Source organism: Panthera tigris, chromosome E1 (genome assembly GCF_018350195.1).
Source record: "Panthera tigris isolate Pti1 chromosome E1, P.tigris_Pti1_mat1.1, whole genome shotgun sequence".
NCBI lineage: Eukaryota > Metazoa > Chordata > Mammalia > Carnivora > Felidae > Panthera > Panthera tigris.
Genome location: NC_056673.1, coordinates 60,722,277 through 60,743,433, shown reverse-complemented (window position 1 = coordinate 60,743,433; position 21,157 = coordinate 60,722,277). Strand labels below are relative to the sequence as shown.

The window sequence follows — 21,157 nt, the reverse complement described above, 5'->3', positions numbered from 1 at the left end:
GCTGAGGTTTTCTTCTAGAGCCACTATTCCTTCTGCTGTGTGTGGAGGAGGTCAAAGCGCGGGGCCAGTGGCCTCTAACACGTCCTCCTCCCTGAGCAAAAGAGGGTCTCCCTCACCTCGCTCTACCCTTGCCCTGTGCCCAAGTTAAGGAAAGCAGCTCAATTTTCCTCTGTTTTCAATCAGCATCTACTGACTTGTCACAGAAATATTTCATAACAAATCGAAATGGATTTACCTGCCAGCCCTTGTCCGCAGTCCTGTAGTATGGGTAATTTTTAGTGATGTGAGTATAAATCCCATTTAGAGTGAGTTGTTTGTCAGGAGCCATTGTAATTGCTTGTACAATTAATTGTGCATAGGAATAAGGTGGCTTTGAATCATCCTGTATTTAAGTTAAAAAAAAAAAAGAGAGAGAGAGATTATTGAGGTTATCAAAATGTTTACTAAATTTACTAGAATTTAGCATTGTTTGTGCTTTTATTTAAAACAATTTTTGGGGAGGCCGCCTGGGTGGCTCAGTTGGCTGGGTGTCCAACTTCGGCTCAGGTCGTGATCTCATTGTCCATGGGTTTGAGCCCCACGTTGGGCTCTGTGCTGACAGCTGGGAGCCTGGATCCTGCTTCGGATTCTGTGTCTCCCTCTCTGCCTCTCCCCACTTGTGCTTTATCTTGCTGTGTCTCTCAAAAATCTATGTTAAAAAAAATTTTTTTAAATAAAAAAAATTTTTTTAATGTTTATTTCTGAGACGGAGAGAGAGAATGAGCGGGGGAAAGGCTGAAAGAGAAGGAGACAGAGGATCTGAAGCGGGCTCTATGCTGACAGCAGAAAACCTGATGCAGGCCTTGAACCCATAAACTGTAAGATCATGACTGGAGCCAAAATCACATGCTTAACTACTAGGCCACCCAAGCGCCCCTCTTTTTTTTTTTTTTTTTAATGTTTATTTTTGAGAGACAGAGAGAAGAGTGTGAGTAGGGGAGAGGCAGAGAGAGAAGGAGACACAGAACCCAAAGCAGGCTCCAGGCTCTAAGCTGTCAGCACAGAGCCCAACGTGGGGCTTGAACCCACGAACTGTGAGATCAAGACCAGAGCCAAAGTCAGACACCCAACCAAGCCACCCAAGTGCCCCTAGGATTGTTTGTGCTTTTAAGTGTTCCTGTGAAAATGCTTAGTTTTCCTTACTATGAAAGTAACATAAATTGACTGAGAAGCATTTGGAAAATTTAGAGGAAACAAATGGAAAAATGCACAAGCAGTGTAAAAAAGAATATTAAAACCACATAAAGAGAAACTCCAATGGCAAAAACAAAAAACAGAAGGAAAAGAAAAGAGCCGCCTGACCTCAGTAAAGTCCAGGACAACACACCTTAAACCACGGTCAGAGTCAAGATGATACTCATTATATGAGGTTTAAAAAGAAGCAACTGAGACATTGCTTAGGGATAAACACAAATGGACGAAAAGAAGACAAGCAGAGGACGGACAGACAGGAAGGAAGGTAGACGTGCCAAAGAAAGGAGCGTGGGCCTCAGCTGCCCAGCCCATGATCAGTCCTGACAGCGGTGGGGGGCACATGTTCTATGCAGAGACACTGACCACACTCGTAAACAGCTAGTATTTCCTGAACACTTCAGCTGGGCTCTGCCCCAACTACCCTGAGCGGACAGACTCTGGAAAGGGCCAGGCAAACTGGTGGAGCTGGAGACTACTCTAGGCAGCAGGTTCAGAACACAAAGCCTTCCTCATTGTGCTTGTGCCACTGGCTGTGTCTCCTGGTTACCTTTTTTCTACACATTGCTAAAAACTTTTTTTTTTATTGAAAAATGTAACACAGATAGCAAAGCCTATAATACATCCTCATCAGCTGAAAACAAATTTCTGTGATGTGAACATTAGGACAACCAACACTAGGTCAAGAGAGAACACAGCCCACATCCCAGAAGCTTCCATATGCCCCCTGGGCCTGCAGCCTCTACCCTCAGAGAAGCTGCCATTACCTCTGACATTTTGTCGTAATGACAATCTTGCTGTCAACGTTTTAGCATCTAAGAATGCACATTGAAACAATTTAGTTTTGCCTGATTTTAAACAGGCAACTGTATCAACATGGAACCCCACTGATGGTGCCCCTCTGAGCCTCCCTCCCTTGCCCGGCATGCCCCGTGTGCAAGGCTCCTAGCCACAGCAGACAGGTGGTGCACCACTACGGCCATCTCCTCCATGACTGTGCTGTGTGCTACTGCACAAATGCGTCACATTTTATACAGATGTAACTAATACTACGCATTGCTTTATTCTTTTTCACCGAGCATTATACCAACAATACTTCCATATCAGTGACTATGCTGCATAATATTTCCTTGCTTGATCACTCTTGGGGGCATTCAGGCTGCTTTCAATTTTCTGTGTTATATAAATTTTTGTTTGAGATTTTTGCCATTTCCTTTTAGACAAAATCCTAGAAGGGGCATTACTGGGTCAAAGAACAAAAACATGCAGGGATACGCAGGGTCACAGCGTGTTCAACAACCACTGTCCCAAAAGGGTGTGTTCCCGTGCACATGTGTGCACGCGTACATTCAGACACGAGTGTATGTGCAACCTTCAGCATCTGGGACAGCAGGACTAAACCCTGGGAACGGTTTCCTGGGACACAGTGCTTATCACTGCGTGAGGACCAAGCGATTCTCTTGTCCTCCACTGGTTCAGATCTCAGCACCTGGGCCCATAGCTGACACTGGGGAGCACCCAGTGGTGAATGACCAAAATAATTCATTTATTCTAAGACCCCAACCCCAAGACCCTACTCAACAGGAAGGGACCCCACAACCAACTTGGATCCACACCAGGCCCTGGTAGCAACATTACTAGACATGCAGACAGCAAAGGGAGGACAGCTGGTCACGTGACGGCCCCGGGTTCTGTTTCAAGGCTATAAAACATTTACCTTTGGGCTGTCTCCACCAGAAGCTTCCTTTTCATTTTCTGGCTGGGAGTTGTCGGCCATTAAATTGAGGTCAGCTGGTATCACACGGCCCATTTTGTACCCCGAAGACCCTGCTCCCCGGGGGCTGGATGGGCAGGAGTTTGCAGCACTGTGGGTGGGAAAAAGTGGCTGCGATCAGCCTAATACAGAACATACATCACACCGTGCTTCAAAGACTCGTTCTGATTTCAATGAAAACAAACTTAAAAATTAGAATATCAGCATTTTCTATGGAAAATGGACTCACTAAATTCTCCATGAAATTTAAGATCACTCCAGGAAACGTGGAAATCAGATATCTGCTTCCACATGTGTTCTCTTCCATAATCACAAAACAAACTATCAAAGGAGATGGTGGTCCACCTGTTTCACCAACGAGGAAACGGAGGCTCAGGATGGTTCTGGAACTTACCAAGGACACGGAGGCGTATGTAATGGCTCCCAAAGGGACACAGAGCACAGGCTCTGCTCACTCCCTTCCCACCTAGGACATGGCCTCCAGCTACACCAGAAAGGTCAGGGACAATCCAGAGAAAGAGAAAGGCAGCCGGGCCAAGAACAGGGGACACAGAAAGAGGATGAGGCCATGGACACAGCTGCAGATGGCACCAGGCCCCGGAGCACATGCGTCAGGTCAGTTGGGACACAGCACCCCCCAAACACAGGAACCCATTAAAAAAAATTATTTACTTATTTTATTTTTTATTATTAAAAAAAAAATTTAAACATTTATTTAGTTTTGAGAGAGCGTGGCAGGAGAGGGGCACAGAGAGGGAGACACAGAATCGGAAGCAGGCTCCAGGCTCCTGGCTATCAGCACAGAGCCCAATAAGGAGCTCAAACCCATGAACTGCGAGATCATGACCCGAGCTGAAGTTGAGACACTCAACCGAGCCATTCAGGCGCCTCTTCATTTATATTTGAAGTTAACTCTAGCCCCAACACGGGGCTCGAACTCACAAATCCAAGATCAAGAGTTACACAGTCTACCACCTGAGCCAGCCAGGCACCTCAGGAACCCATGTTTAAACACGGGTGCCTTTTTTTCACACGGCAGGGCTGGGGTGCTGCTTCCTCATCTGTGTAATGACGAGAGGCCATTCCCACTCGACTGTGGTCATTCACCAAGCTGCACATTGGAGCTCCTGCCCCGGTTCCACGCATGCCCGTACTTTACAAAGAATGAGCTGCCGCAGTGCAAGGACACCAAAAACAGGACGGGCTGAGAAACTGATCAAGTTACACCCAGAGTGTGTGGTTAGGGATGAGTGGCATTTGGGGGAAAAAAGACAAGCACTGCAAATATATAGAAAATTTCTGGAAAAAATACATAAGCAACAGTAGTTACCTCCAAAACCCGGAACTGAACGTGGAGCAGAAGGAAGGGGAGGGGGTGATGCGCTCCGGGCCAGCGTCCCCCGCAGCACTACTGGGCTCTCTACCGTGAGCACGCACAATGAGTCCCTACACGCGCACTCACTGGACAGGTGTCTGCTGAGGCCACAAACGGCTCTTAAAGCACCGGGAAAAAAGTCAGGCCTGCCCTAAAGGACTTTAAGCCTCACGATGCTGAAAAACAGCTAGCACTTAACAAGCGCTGACGTGGGGAAGGTGAGAGGCCGTATGGGGTGGATGCTGGGTTTAGAGGAGGCAAGTCCCGGGGGACCTGGGCAGTTCAGTCAGTTGAGCGTCTGTCTGGCTCTTGACTTCGGCTCAAGGTGCAATCTCACAGTTCACGGGTTCAAGCCCCGCATCAGGCTCCACACAGCGTGGAGCCTACTTGGGGTTCTCTCCCTTTCCCTTGTTTGCACACACGTGTGCATGCGCTCTCTCTCTCAAAATAAACAAACAGTAAAAAAAAAAAAAAAAAAAAAAGAGGAAAAGGAAAAGGAAAAGAAAAAAGAAAAAAGAAAGAAAAAGAAAAAGAAAGAAAAAGAAAAAGAAAAAGGCAAGTCTGCCCCACACATCACACATAAACCATCCACAGTTGGGCTCCCACCCCGCTGTCTCGCCCAGCAAGGGCGCTATGTTGGTCAGCACCGGCCATGGGGAGGGACGAGCAAGGAAACCAGGATGAAGACGGAGAAGGTGAGGAGCGGCTGGGTCAGGAGCTTTTCTCCGACCACAGTCCCCTTCCCCGAGTGCCCACGCCACCGTCTAGCGCGTCAGTGCGCCCGTCTCCAAGGCTGCGGCTCCCACGGTGGGTTGTTATCCCACGTGGGCAAACGGCTTTCTCCTCTTCCTCTGTGAATTCCGAACAGAAATCCGGCCACGTGGTTGCTCTCCGCTGACATAATGGCTATTTGGTCCATGGAGTCACATGCAGACAAATTCAACCAAGTGGGAGAGACAAAGGCAGCTTCCTCAGCAGCGCAGCCGCAGGAGGCAGAAGAGGGAGGGGCCTGACGCCAACAGCAGCGGCTACACAGGAGGCCGAGCCCGGAGCCGGAGCCGGAGCCGGAGCCGGAGCAGCAGCAGCCGCAGCCAGTCCACTCGCCACTCCCTCCACTTACCAATAAACACAACACAGATCCTTCTGGAAGTCCCACTGCTGATGCTCGTTTTTAAGGTAAGAAACGGAAGTGTCTGACTGAGAGGTCGGACACGAGTTTCCCGTGTGCCCTCCCGGGCTCTGCCACACGCAGCGCCAGCTGGGACAGAGCTCATCAGCAGGAGCCTGACTCCTGAGAGTAGTACAGGCATTTGTTCCACACCCAACATCACTCCCAGCTAAGAGGACACCCAAATACACACCACCCCCTCTTCTAAGCACCAACAGAGTCCGAGGAGACCAGCGCAGCTGAGCCCTGCAACATCACAGCAGAGCCACACTTCAAGCCCACGAGGCGACCTCGCCTGCTCTAAGCACGCACATCTGCAGGGTCCCGTGGCCGTCCTCGACCTGACCCTCAGCTGCTGTCCTCTGAGAGCTCAGCGTGAGCTGACCACTGTGCTCTGGGTTCCGGGTTCTGCACCAAGAGTGTGCCCCAAAGCCGCTGACCTCCACTTCCTGAAGCAGCCAGTCTCTCTTAGGACATCATGACAGACACAAGTTTGTTGCTTCACTGCAGTCAAACTCATCAATCCAAACTACAAATCCTCAGAATGTACATGAAGTTGCAGCAAACTAAAAGAACTCAAAATGCAAAGGAAAACAGCTCAGAGTTTAGACCAACGTGGCAAATCACAATTCTCTCGACTTACACTCAAATACAGAGAGTATAAGTGAAAAAGTCAGGAACGTTTGGGGACTGTGTTTCATATGCAGGAACCTGAGAGCAAAGGGTGTTCAGAAACTGAATGGAAGGTGAAGGGTCCACCTGGGGAAGGAGCGGGTGCTGGCTGCTGTGCGCTCCTGCCCATGACTATGACTTATGACGGCTTCTGCAAGTCCCAAGGCAGGAGGTAAGAACGGAATCGGGACGTGGTCACGTACATCTCAGCATGCGTGCGCCCCCAACCCGGCCCTCTGTGACCCGTGCCCACCACATGAGCTGCTGTACCTGATGGTTCCTGTGGGGGAGGGAAGGGGGCTGATGAGGTGGGCCATGGTGTCTGGAATGTTGATGGTCAGGGGCGAGATGTGGGCCTGCACGGGCTTCACTGGGGACTCAGGAGCCTCCTGCTTCTCCCTCTTCTCACTGGACAGGGCAGTGAACGTGATCTTGATGTTTGTGCTTGGGAACCTAAACGTGCACCTGAAAAAAAAAAAAAAAAAAGCCAACTGTCAGCACCTGTCTGCCAGACCAGAGGACACGGTGTCCCACCTAAAGCAAGACAAAGAGCCCAAGTGTCCCCAAACGCACTGGAGCCTCATCTTGCGGTGAAGAAGCCACTGAGAAACTCCACTTCAACCTCACCCTGCGTGTCATAAACCACTTAATGAAGCCACAAAAAGGCATTTCATGACTTTAAAACACTAGTAAACAAATACGTTCTTTTTTAAAAAATTTTTTATGTGTATTTATTTTTGAGAGAGAGAACGAGAGTGCATGTGAGTGGGGGAGGGGCAAAGAGAGAGGGAAACAGAATCGCAAGCAAGCTCTGCGCTGACAGCAGAGAGCCCAGTGCGGGGCTTGAACCCACGAACTGCAACATCATGACCTGAGCTGAAGTCAGACGCTGAACCAACTGAGCCACCCAGATGCCCTAACAAATACGTTGTTTAGACCATCCAAATAGAAGGAAAAAATTCAAATGTGACTTAATCTGCATTATTACTTATAAAATAAATACATAAATATAGCTGGGTCATTAAGCAATGCAATTTTGTGGCTGTTTCTTAATTAAGAAAGTATTCCTTTTGAAAAATCCCATCACCTTTATCACTGAGCAAACAAGAGCCAGAGATATTAAATTTTGGGGGAAAAGGCTTTTAATTCAATACTCTGGTTCAGCTTTAATATAACTTCCTTGACATATCTCAAGTATATTTATTTAAAAAAAAAAAGTAATGCAAGCCAAACATCTTTAAAGAATAAAATTTAAAAATAGCTCCACAGACTCAGTCTGTGTCTGACCTCACACCCAGTTAAATAGCACCTGACCTGTGTGTATATAAATGACCAAATATCCAGCTGATGGTACTCAGCTGACCTCTGTGTGTCTATCCCGGGGGACCCATCCTGGTGGTCAGCTCTGCCCACCACTGTCCTCCCTGGGTGCCTGCCAAGGAAAGATCCAGAATGTGAAGGGCACACATCCCTCCCACTTCTGGTGATGCCTTCAAGGCAATACTTCCCAAGACTCTAGTTGAGGGTTAGAAAGGACGCCACTTGGCAGGGTTTTGACACTCGCTGCCTGGCTTCCTCTGAATGCGCTGACACGGGATTCCCTGCCCCTTCACTTCCCTCACGTGGCACACCAGTCAGTCCTGCAGCCTCAGTGGGCAGAGCAGACCCTGACTGCCTCCTTCCTGATACCCAGCACCCACACCTTCCCTGTTCCTATCTCTCAGGGCTCCTTCTCAATCCGTACTGAACTCTCCTCCCTTACACCTCACTGTCCAATGCCGCAAACTCAGGGTCCAGCTTCTAGGCTTCTCTGTCCGCATCCACTGCCTGGACAAGCTCACGCAGGCCCATGACTCTCCCTCTACACACTCCCAAATGATTCAAAAATCCACATTTCCTGCCCTCTGGACCTAATCTCTCACTGCCTTCCTGATGCCCCCCTCTGTACCCACACCGGTCATCTCTAATAAGACCCGACACCAGCTTCTCCCCAGAGCTCCCCGTGACAGTGAATGGCATCACCCAGTTGCTCAGGCCAGAAACAGGATTCACCCAGTCTACCTGCTAAGCCATCAGCTCTCACCTTCAAAACACACTCATCATCAGAACTGAAAACATCTGCTCTGCCAGAAACCATGCTGAGGCACTAAAAAGGCTACTTTTTAGCCTTGATCACCTTCTAAGAGAAAACTTTTACAAATCACATATCCAACATAGGACCCCTATCCAGACTATAAAGGCTATATAAAAGTGACAGTAAGAAAAACAATCCACTAAGAAATGGGCAAAAAAAACCTAAAGCAAAACAAAACAAAACAGAAACACTTTGCTAAAGGTACATAAGCGGTACATAAGCATGAAAAGATGTTCAACATCACTAACCATTAGGGCAAGGCAAAATGAAACTGCCATGGGGGGTGGGGGGGGGGGCCCCTGGGTGGCTCTGTCAGATGTCTGACTTTGGCTCAGGTCATGATCTCACAGTTCATGACTTCAAGCCTGGCATCAGGCTTCTCTTTCTCTCTCTCTCCCCCTCCCCCTACCCTTCACTCACTTAAAAGAAATAAACTTAAAAACAAAACTGCCATGAGGGGGGGCTCCTGGGTGGCTCAATGGTTAGGCATCCAACTTTTGATTTTGGCTCACAGTTCGTGGGATCAGGCCCCTTGTCTGGCTCTTCAGTGACAACGTGGAGCCTGCCTGGGATCCTCTCTCTCTGCCCCTCCCTTGCTCTCAAGCACAATCTCTCTCTCTCTCAAAATAAATAACCATTAAAATACCCCAAAGGTCTGCATGGGAAAGGCCAGAGGGAAAGTCAGCCTCCTCCTGCCTGCTCTTGGGGACCACCCCTTCCCTCCCCGTCCTTCCTCCACTCCCAACTTCCCAGAGGCTCCTACCCGACTCTGAGTCAGAGCTCATCACCCCTGCCTCTTGTCTCTCCCTGCCCTTGCTTCCTACAGGGAGGTTCCCTCCCACACCTCACCCACCTGTCCAAGAGCCTTCCCTGAAGGCCCTGTCCCGCTCTTCATTTCACTAAGGTCATGTGACTCTAAGTTACACCCACAAGTACTTGTTGTCACCCTCAACAGGATGCAAAGCTCCAGGAGAGCAAAGCCCTTGCCTGCTGGGTTCACTACTATAACCTGGAGCCTAGAAGAGTTCTCGGTTTTTATGAACCAGACCCTCAGCCCACACCTGTGGAATTAAAAAACGCCCAGTTTCATATATTGAAAAGGTAATAAAAACAAGCAGGTGACATGATGAATAAAGCAAGTGAGATGCCCACAGCTGAACACCTTGCAAATGCTGGTATGAGATCTGAATCAATTCTAGGCTTAGAAAAGGTGATGATGACCCCGGTGGCCACTAAACTTTTAGCACAACACACATGACAAGTGTGGAAATAAAGATAGGTTTTCCTCCTTTTTTCTCCCACGCACAGCACCTGAGCCCCCGCCTCAGACAACTCCTCACTCCCACGTCAGCAGGAAGGCCGGGCCGGGAGAAGCGGCGCACAGACCTCTGGGCCTGTAGAGCTGCCACCTCTGTGGCTGTTTCCTCACCCACAGGGCAGAGATGGCAGCATCTCCCTCTTAAAGAATCTCAGTGATTAATTCCGATAATTTTTGTCAAACACTCAAATGTTTCTTAAGATGAAAAAAACCAAACTACCTTCTGCCCCACTTCAAGCGATGGACACTTCCTTCTCCCGCAGACAGTATCTGTAGTCCCCCCTGCCACTTGTTCCATCGCCACCCTGAGCACTTCCAGAAAGCCCGCCTCAAGCAGAGCAACAGCATACATGCCTCCCTGGCCGCCAAGCAGTGCAGAAGCAACACGGCCCTGCGGGATTCCAGCACGGGAACTCCAGAAAGGCGAGCTCTGCCCTCCCTCGCGGGGCAGATCTGCGACTCCCCGTGTTTAGTTCCGCTTTTCCCAAAGTAAGACCATACCCTCCACTAGGGCCTCAGCTTACACTTTTCCGGAGCATCACCCACCCACAGCATCTGTGCACACAGAAGCGGCTGAGTGCTACCTCTGGGCAGGGTACCGCCCCCTCAAGGACATTCTTCCTTTGCGTCTGAGTCCCAAGGTATCCAATTAAAGGTGGAATTGGGAACAGCCAATTCCCTGTCCCCTGGCTGTCTCCAGGGCAAGGTGCTGTCAGGCCACCTGCTGCTAGCCTCTGGCCAACGGCGTGCAAGACTTCCATCCTGGCCACCATTGGCCACTGCTGCCACCGACCCCACCTCCTCGACAGGTGAAAATCGTGAAATCTCTGTTTTCATCTAAGCTCAAACTTCCTATGTGTATGAACCAGGAAACATATTTAAAAACCACCCAGACATCCTGGTAACTTTCTGTTTTTTAATCTGGGTTCTGGTTACCTGAGTGAATTCCTGTTTGTGGAAATTCATCAAGTTATACACGTATGACACTTATGCTTTTCTGTACAAATAGTATACCTCAATAGAGAGTGGTTTTTTAAAGTTAAAAAAGCTATCCACGTAGGTAGATACAGAAATAGCATAATGCCAATAATGTGACAGGGGGTTCACAGTGCTGTCTTCTATACTTTTGTGCTAACAATAGCTTATTTCTTGACCTGGGTTGTAATTACGTCGGTACCCACGATACCAAGATAACTGATTTTTCTATGTAGATTACATTCAAAGCAAAATACACTAAAACCGTTTTCAAGTTCTCTACAGAGTTCAATTAGTTCTGAAATCCTTGTTCCCCTTTAGGGTAGATGCATGACCACCACTTGACTCTGCCAAGCTAGAAATAAAAAACAGCACAATTATTTTGATTAGTTGCCTCACAAAACTAAAAAGAGCAGCAGAACATTAGAACAGCACGGAGGTGAAGGTAAACCCACGTGAGGGGATCCTCTTTGGGTCTCTGCCTTCTCCACACCACAGAGTGGCCTGAATTTCAGGGCTGGAAGGCCCATCACATGTGTGCACACTGGTCCACTTCCCTGCAGTGCCTGCCGGTCAGGGCAAGGGTGTGAATGCCCGTGTCTCACACTTATGTCACAATACCTCACTTGAGGTGTTCTTTAAAAATACTTTAATTCATTCTAAAAGATGTGTAATGAAGCTCAGTGTAAGAATATGAATCTGGGGGCTCCTGGGTGGTTCAGTCGGTTGAGCATCTGACTCTTGATATTGGCTCAGGTCATGATCTCACAGTTGTGAGATCGAGCCCTGCACGTGGAGCCTGCTTAAGATTCATTCATTCTCTTCCTCCCTCCCTCCCTCCCTCCCTCTCTCTCTCCCCCCACACACCTCTCCCCTGCTCATGCATGTGCATACACTCTCTCTCAAAAAAGAAAAAAGAATAATGAACTTGTTTGCTAGAGTCTGACAATTATGACAATAGAGGAAAAGGGAAGATTAAGAAATGAACAGTGAGAAAAGCCAGATAGCAGAATCACAAATCCCTAAGTAAAAACAAAACCAGAAACGCCAAATCACAGGACATCGGCCTGATGTATTGAGCACCTCTGAGAACTGAGAACCACAAATCAAAACTTACAGCAGCAACACAACAGCTGATGGTTTCAAATGTATGCAAAGGACCTCGATAAAAATTAAGTTTCAGGGTGCCTGGGTGGCACAGTCAGTTAGGCGTCTGACTTGGCTCAGGTCATGATCTCATGGTTTGTGAGTCTGAGCCTCTCATGGGGCTCTCAGCTGACAGCCTGGAGCCTGGAGCCTGCTTCAGATCCTCTGTCTCCCTCTCTCTCTGCCCCTCCCCCACTGTGAGCCTGCTCGCTCCATCTCAAAAATAAATAAAAATGTTTAAAAAAAATTAAGTTTCTCTAAAAAAATTTTGTTTTTCATTAAAAAGGGGGGGGGCGCACCTGGGTGGCTCAGTCGGTTAAGCACCTGACTCTTGATTTCGGCTCAGGTCATGATCTCGTTGTTTGTGGGATTGAGCCCCGCGCTGGGCTCTGTGCTGACAGCATGGAGCCTACTTGGGATTCTTTCTCTCTCTCTCTCTCTCTCTCTCTCTCTCTCTCTCTCTCTCTCTCTCTCTCTCTCTCTCTCCCTCCCTCCCTCCCTCCCTCCCTCCCTCAAAATAAATAAGTAAACTTAAAAAAATAAAAATAAAAAGTGGTGTTTCAATTAAAGAAAAAATGTTTTTCAGGGGCGCCTGGGTGGCTTAGTCGGTTAAGCATCTGACTCCGGGTTTCAGCTCAGGTCATGATCCCAGTGTAAGGCTCCGTGCTGACAGTGCAGAGCCTGCTTGGGATTCTTGCTCTCTACCCCCCTTCTCTGCCTCTCCCCCCAATCATGCTCTCCCTCTCTGTTTCTCAAAATAAATATTGAAAAAAATTTTTTTCAGGAAAAAAATGAGAAAGTGTGATAACTGTTAATATTTGGGGACTCCAGGAAAATGGAAATTCTCTGTTCTATTTTTACAGCTTTTCTATGAAGTCTGAAGTGATTTCAAAGAAAAGGAAAATAATTTTGGTAACTTTCAAAATGTCCAGTGCAAAGCTCAGTGACCTAGGCCATCTGTGCCAGGCTGACAATTGTGCACAATGTTCAGGACATCCATGACAGCTGTGACAAGGTGAGCACAGACACAGAGAACGTTCAGAAACCGTCTCACTCGTGCAGCTGCTCATGCGGTTGTGTTGCACGGAAGCACCCGTCCACAACGGACGGGCCTTCACCACGGACAGCCTGGAGCCCTGCTCTGGGACACACCCTCATCATCTCTCTTCTGTGGGAGTCTATGACATTTCAGAGTCCCATCAAATTCCAAGCACAACTTGGTGGGACACTTAACACAGTTAATGAAATGTCACCTCACCGTAATTCTCGTGGACTCCTCACCCTCGTCCTGGGCCTCAGGCTAAGCAGTATGACCCCAGTTTGGGGGTACCCAGGGCAGGATCACGGCCACATTCACACAGTGATCTTGACACCTGCACACTCTCACTCACCCAGCACAGGTGACATGTTACTTATACACACGATCCTGTCACTGGGCTCCCAAACTACGACCTAAGAAGCTGTGGTCTGTAGTGATAACACACTCCGTACTCTGGATTTCTTCTCCCCTTGGAAAAACATCTGTCCCTTCTTAACACAGCAATACCCTCACAGAGCAGCATCTCCCAAACCACACCCCCTCAGCACAGCACTGAATGTCCTGATGCACAACACCCACCAGCAGGCAAGGCAAATCCTGCTGTGGTAACACGTGGGTGGCCCCCAGAACTCTGTGGCTTGAAACAAAGGTCTGGATCTAGCATCTGTCATTCACCCCCTCCACAGCAGCTGGTCTGCTCTACATTTCCTTCACTCTGGGAAGGTGAAGGAAAGGTGGTGGCCCCATTTCAGACGGTGCTGGCCCCAAGGCGGAGAGAAAAGACAGAAGGTAGGAGCCAGGTCCCACGGCCACACCTGCAGTCGAGGGGCACAAGAGGACCACAGGAAGGACCTCCCCTACGCAACATCACCTCCCCTGTGTCAGCAATCCCAAGGGGTGCCTGGAAAATCGTCTGAAATCTTTCTGCCTATGCAACTAACCCACAAAGGCACTAAGCTGAGCTGCTGACCTGCTCTCTAGGGAAAGAAACGAGACGTCAGTTACTCACCTACGACGACTGACAGAATCTGACGTGAAGGAGGAGAAGATCTGATAGTTTAACCTCACGGTTGGCAAAGGAAAAGGCTGTGTTAATAAAAATGTGTTTTGGGGCGCCTGGGTGGCTCGGTCAGTTAAGCGTCCGACTTCGGCTCAGGTCACGATCTCACGGTCCGTGGGTTCGAGCCCCGCGTCGGGCTCTGGGCTGACAGCTCGGAGCCTGGAGCCTGTTTTGGATTCTGTGTCTCCCTCTCTCTCTGCCCCTCCCCCGTTCATGCTCTGTCTCTCTCTGTCTCAAAAATAAATAAACGTTTAAAAAAAAAAACCAAAAACGTGTTTCACAGGGTGGACAGTGCTCCAAGGCCATCAATGATTTGGTATAAGCAGCAAGCGACACCAAGAACATGCAGGGCAGCAGAATCCTCCGCATTTGAGGAAACGTGTAGACAGTGACACCAAAGAGTAGACTGGGAGGAAAGAGTGGGAATGAGTGGGAAAGAGGAAAGAGTGGGAAGCAGTGAGGACGCTCCTCAGGAGCCCAGGGCGTGTAGCACTGGCACCTCGGGGGCAGTGAGGACGGAGGGGGCCTGGATTCGGAGACAGAAATAAACAGCCTGTAGACACAGTGCTAAGTGTGGGCTGAGGGGACGGCAGTAACAGTTACCGAGATGCAGGTGGATGGGGGGCGGGGGTGGGGAACAGGTGAAGTGGACACATGACACATGAGGTGTCCCTCAGCCACCACCCCAGGGGGACGTCCCCTAGCCCTTTAGCGAAGCATGGATGGAGACACGCCTCAGTGTCCTCAGCGCAGAGAGGGCACATGTGGCACATCACAGAAGAGAAGGAACCTGAGAAACTCAGCCAGCACGTCTGGCAAAAGAGAATGTTCGGGACTCAACCAAGCATTCCTTCGAACGTTAACATGAGAGTTTAAAAATGGGTTCCAGTCCCAACTGAGTCCTGACAGCAAGCCTGCTTTTTAAAGTTTGTTTATTTTTAAGAGAGAGAGAGAGACAGAGACAGAGACAGAAAGAGCGGGGGGGGGGGGGGGGGGGGCGCGGGGCGGGGCAGAGAGAAAGGGAGAGAAAGAGTCCCAAGCAGACTCTGTCTGCACTGTTAGCACGGAACCCGACTCGGGGCTCGAAGTCCTGAACCGTGAGATCACGACCTCAGCCAAAACCAAGAGTTGGACGCTTAACCAACTGAACCACCCCAGCGCCCCAAGCCATGCTTCTTTTTTCTCTTCTGCAAAAATGGAAGAAAATTCCTCGTCTTTCTGAACCCTGAGGAGGACTGAAACCAAGAGCCACTTTAAGTTCACCATTTGCTTCCACCAGGTTCCTCTAATATATGACAGAAATATTGAAACTTGTGACACAATCTTTCTTGAATTGTTGCCCCTAATTGATCACCAGTGAGTGACTCACCAGTCACCTCCTACCCCACGATGTCTTTTGCACACGCTAGGACAACACACCCACCCCCCAGTCAGTCCTGCTCACAGGCCACCCTGAGCCAGGAGCCCAAGGCTGCCTCCACCATCAGTCTGAAATGGCCCGCAGCCTGGCAGGCACTCCTGTGCCCCTCACCCTGCCGCGCGCCAGCTCAGGGAAGGGCCGCACTGCCCCTCCGAGGAAGCAGTGCCTACTTCAAGTGCACAAGTTACAAGTAGAAACTGTGATCAAGTTTGATACAGTCGAGGACAACGAAAAATACACTGGGGACAAAGTTGGAACCCCCGAGGAGTCTATATACTTTCGTCACACCTCAGCAATTAGTCAAGCAACACCTATCACCTCAGCGTGAATTTCTTACCCTGGAAATGCTAAAATGCTAGCTTTCCACGAAAACTTGTGAAATGCAATGGTGTGTATCAAAGCAGGCCATGCTATCTGAGGTTTTACTAGGTTGGGCACGAACCTTCTAATCACAGCCTCGACGTCTGCTGCTTCAGTGAGCTGCCTGCCTGCAGGGGCCTGTCTCTGACTGAAGCACTTTACTGTCGCGTTTGCTTCACAAGGACTTAGAAACGGCACAGCTTATGAAATAAACTGCTTACACGTGGAGAGGACTGGCTGTGGGCGCAGGTGCTAACAGTCCCACAGGTGCTATGCTCAGAGGGACCCACAAGTGAGGGTTAATGCTCTCCAGCCACCATCCTGAAATCCTCAATGATTTCATTTCTGAATATAGGTTTTGTAAGTAAAGTCCAATGACACCAGAGAGCACAGGTCCAGACTGGGGAGCCCCAGCTCACCTACATCTTGCTCTCCTGCACAAACACCTCCTCTCCCATGACCATCCTCTGTCCCACACAGAGCCTGGAGGGGACACCTTGGGTGTCCAGGAGGATCTGCACTTGCCCCAGGGAGCATCCCTCTGCCTAAGAAAGCTTGACGTTAAGTAACAAGGCTGAGAAACCACACGAGAGAGGACGAGGTTTTCTCCTGCCTTCTCAGTCCGTATTTCCACTCTGCACTGGAGCCCAACGATTATGGAGCTGGGCTGTACCCTGAGATACTAGACATGAACTAGGAAATGGTGCACTTCCACAGACCAGGAAGCCTCAACTCCAGAAACATTCCTGACCCAACTTAGGGGCTGACGGTGGGCTTTCCACCAGCAGCTTCACAAGTAGCTGACCAGTGCTTCTGAGTTCTTCTTTGGTTTGGAGAAGAACCGTGTTTGTTTTCTGTCATTCTGCCTACTCCCCATTTGCAGTCAGGGGAAAGGCCGACTCAGAAGAGCATGTTCGTTGAAGATCCTGAGGCCAGGCTGGGGGTCAGGGTGGCAGTGGATGTTGGGATGGTCAACTATGATGCTTTGTGCTTCCAGCAGCCCCATAAAACATGGGACAAATCCTACTTTAACTTTCAGGATGTAACCCTCAGTCATTTAGGACACGCTCTAGACTAATGAAGACTCCCGCTGGTTGTGAGAAGTAAATCCATGAATCCTCTCTCGTCTAAAAGGCCACATTCCGCGGCTCTTGGTGCCGATGGCCGGGTGGACTGTGGCTGTCACCCCGATGGTAGCAGCAGACAGGTGCACTGAACATACAGGAATGGCTAACAAGTATATGAAAAGATGCTCAACATCATTAGCCATCAGCGAGATGCAAATCAAACCACGATGAGGTACTACTACACCCAATGAATGGTTAATATAAAAAGAATGACAAAACCAAGTGCTGACAAGGATACAGAGCAACTAGAACTTTCCCACACTGCTGGAAGGAATGTGAAATGGTGGGACAGTTTTGGGAAAGTCTGTCAGCTTCTTAGTAAAGCCACTCCACCCGTAAGTATTTGGCCAAGAGAAGTTAAGAGTATGTGTCCACACGAAGACCTGTTCACAGATGTTCACAGCATGATCCATAACATTCCTCCCACATATCCAGCAACTGGTGAATGGATCAAACAGTGGTGGTGCGTCCATACAAGAAAGTATTTCTCAAATACCACTCAACAATCACAAAGGAAAAACTGCCCGAACAAGTAACATGAATAAACCTCAAAAAGGTTAATCAAAAAAGCTAAACTGGGGGCACCTGGGTGGCTCAGTCCGACTCTCGGTTTCAGCTCAGGTCATGGTCTCATGGTTCGTGGGTTCGACCCCAGGATCAGGCTCTGCACTGACAGCCCGGAGCCTGCATGGGATTCTCTCCCTCTCTCTCTGCCCCTTCTCCACTTGTGCTCACTCTCTCTCTTGTTCTGTCTCTCAAAATAAATAAACAAAAAAAAAAGGAAGAAAGAAAAAGAAAAAGAAAAAAAAAAGCTAAACTGAAGAGGACGCACTGCATGATTCAATTAATGAGAAATCCTAGAAAAGATACAAGTAGTCCACAAGTGAAGGAGGCAGTTGAGCGACTGCCTGGGGCTTTCAAGGTGACCACGAGGCAGCCTGCAAAAGAGGAGGAGGAAGACGTTGGGGAAGAAACATTCTACTATCTTGACTGGAGCTTTGGTTACACAGACATACATATCTGTCAAAATTCTCTGCGGGGCACCTGGGTGGCTCAGTCAGTTAAGCATCCGACTTCCGCTCAGGTCATGATCTCGTGGTTTGTGAGTTCAATCCCCACGTCAGGCTCTGTGCTGACAGCTCACAGCCTGGAGTCTGCTTCAGATTCTGTCTCCCTCTCTGTCTGCCCCTCCCCTGCTTGTGCTCTGTCTCCCTCCCTCTCTCAAAAATAAACATTAAAAAAAAAAAAAAAAACCTCTTTGAAAGGTACCCTTAAAACAGCTTTTTTTAATCCTATTGAGGTATAAAAATATTTGAGATATAAAAATATACCTCAAAAATGTTTGTGTAAAAAAATAATCTGGCAACAATGTATTAATTTATGTTTGTTATATAAAACAGAAAAATAGCAAGCAAACAGGATGAGAAAAATAACAAGTATATTTTCTCCTCAAACTCTATAAATTAATCATTGCGATCTCATTTTGGGGTGCACATACCCACTCTGGAGACTAACATCCTGGAAAAAATGTCATTTTGGTTTTATTGGTGAAGTTCCATACACAAGGAATACAACGTCTAGGATTGTGTGAGGCTTTCCCCCAGTTTTATTGAAATATAACTGCAACATAACAAGATATAAGTTTAAGATGCGCGATGTCATGATTTATGCACATACCACAAAATGATCATCACAATAAGGTTAACACCCATAACCTCAGTTACAATTGTGTGTGTGTGTGTGTGTGGTGAGAACGTTTACGATCTACCCTCCTAGCAACTTTCACATACACAATACAGCACTGTTAACTATAAACACTGGGGTGCCGGGATGGCTTAGCTAAGCATCCAATTTTGGCTCAGGTCACGATCTCACGGTTTGTGGGATCGAGCCCCATGCTGGGCTCTGTATTGACAGCATGGAGCCTGCTTGGGATTCTCTCTCTGCCCCTCTCCCACTCATGAGTGCACACACATGCTCACTCTCAAAATAAATACATACACTTAAAAAAGATAAACACCATACTCTACATTATATCTTCAGAACTTATTTATGTTACAACTGGAAGTCTGTACCTACTGACCACCTCCACCCGTCTTCCCCTCCCTAGGTTTATGTTTTCTGGATCACTAATACAGCTGCCAATTACATAGCAGTAAGAGAGATCACTGGGGGCACCTGGGTGGCTCAGCCGGTTAAGCGTCTGACTTTCGCTTAGGTCATGACCTCACGGCTCATGAGTTAAGGCCGAGTCAGGCTCTGTACTGACAGCAGAGCCTGGAGCCTGCTTCAGATTCTGCGTCTCCCTCCCTTACTCTGCCCCTCCACCGCTCATGCTCTGTCTCTAAGAATAAATAAACATTTTTTAAAAAAGAGAGAGAGAGAGAAAGATCACTGTATTGGGTTCCTTATTAAAAGATGAGTTTTCACATGTTTCAAATTGGGGTAAAGTATTTCATCCTTAAGGCACTTTACAAAAAGATTAATTTCTACTTTATGGGAAAACAAGAGCATAACCCACAGGTGCACAATGCTGAGCCCGTGCACGAACTTGTACACTTCTCACCTGTCTGGCGAGCTGCACACAAAAGTACATCTACTGAACCTGCAGGAGAGCATTCTGGAAATCCTATGCTGAATGGCCACTAAGCACACGAAATGATCCTCAACATCATTTGCCCCCAAGAGAAATGCAAGTTAAAATCACAATAAAATACCACCATACACCCACTAGAAAACCTACAAGGAGAAAGAGAAAATGCCAACTTTGACGAAGCCGTGAAGTCACCTGAATGGCACTTTACACAGTGTCAGTGGGTGTAAACTATACCAAGTGTCTTCCAAAGTGGCTGCACCCACGAAAGTGAACATATGCACATCCTGTGAGCCAGCAGAGCCACGGAGCCAAGCACATCCAACAGAAATGTGTGTGCTCATCAAAACACAGCTACGGGAATCTCAAATGTTCATTTAAAATAAGTCTTCAGGGGCACCTGGGTGGCTCAGTCGGTTAAGCGTCTGACTTCGGCTCAGGTCATGACCTCACAGTTCGTGGATTCGAGCCCCGCGTCGGGCTCTGTGCTGACAGCTCAGAGCCTGGAGCCTGTTTCAGATTCTGTGTCTCCCTCTCTCTCTCTGCCCCTCCCCTGTTCATGCTGTCTCTGTCTCAAAAGTAAAAAATAACCAGTAAAAAAAAAAAAAAAAAAATTTTAATAAATAAATAAAAATAAAACAAGTCTTCAAACTTAGAAAATATCCAGAAAATACTCACAGCAACACTGTCCATTACATGAGACCAAAATAAAACTACCTGTCTTACTATAGCAGAACATCAAATCGTAGCACTCACGTTACCGAATACTTTATAGCAATGAGAATGAATGATTCACAGCTAAGTATAAATCTATGAGCTAACCTCACCATCATTTTATTCAGTGAAAAGCCAGCATCAGCCCCTGAAAGTCCATGTATTCCACATATATGAATTTCAGAAGCCCACAGAACAGTCTCTGGTTTAGATTTCGGGACAGTGCTTCTGTTGCTGGGAGGGCCTTCCAGGTACTGATGATATAGTGTTCCCAAAATGGGGGCAAGTTACGCCCTAGGTTGTCCTTAAGCTCTACACGTAGGATCTGTGTCCTTTCCTGTGTGTGCATCATACTAAAACAAAAACAACAAAAATAATGGAAGGTGACAATCAAATTACTCTCGAGGTCCAGATGAGAAATCACTATGTCAAGAGCAACGTAGAGGAAGGAAGGGTGGAAAGGACAGGTGTGAGAAACGTGCAAATGAAATGACTGCGGCAGAGACAGAATTCTACGTTGACCAAGTCTACGTTGACCAGTCTACGTTGACCAAGGAGAGAGGGAAACCACCATCCCAGATGATTCACACCAGCTCACAGGAAGAAAGGAGGGCACCTGAAACAGACAGAGACAGCAGGACTGCAGACTTGGAGGCTTTACACCACCGAGGACAGCCACCTGTGAGCATCGTGCTCCTCGCGACCCCACAACAACTTGCCTTCGAGCAGTCCTATGCCCTACACAAGTCCACAGTCCCTTGTTCACAAATTCTAAAAAACAAACAGCTCCAAAATCCCTGACTTGAAATTGTTTGGCGGCCAATTCTGACCCAAACTGAGAAGGAGCTATTTATAGCCTTTAATTATCTGGCTTAGAATATTCATGTATTTCATGACAGAAATTCTAATGTGTTGAATTACAGGTGCTGAGAATGTGAAATAATATGCAGCACACACACTACTACTTTTCTAAAATCCAAACTACTCTGATTCTGGAACACCTCTGGCTCCATGGGCTGCAGGGATCTGTACATATACTGTCTGCTGGCCCT

At 48.1% G+C, this 21,157-nt stretch overlaps 1 protein-coding gene across 1 annotated transcript in view; it reads right to left on the bottom strand.

Moving 5' to 3' along the window:
- Positions 1-21,157, bottom strand: part of FOXK2 (forkhead box K2) — a 64,617-nt gene that overhangs the window by 22,093 nt on the left and 21,367 nt on the right. The window contains 3 exon segments of the mRNA XM_042967091.1: positions 236-382; positions 2,948-3,095; positions 6,490-6,684. Of these exon segments, the coding sequence (XP_042823025.1) occupies positions 236-382; positions 2,948-3,095; positions 6,490-6,684 (490 nt within the window).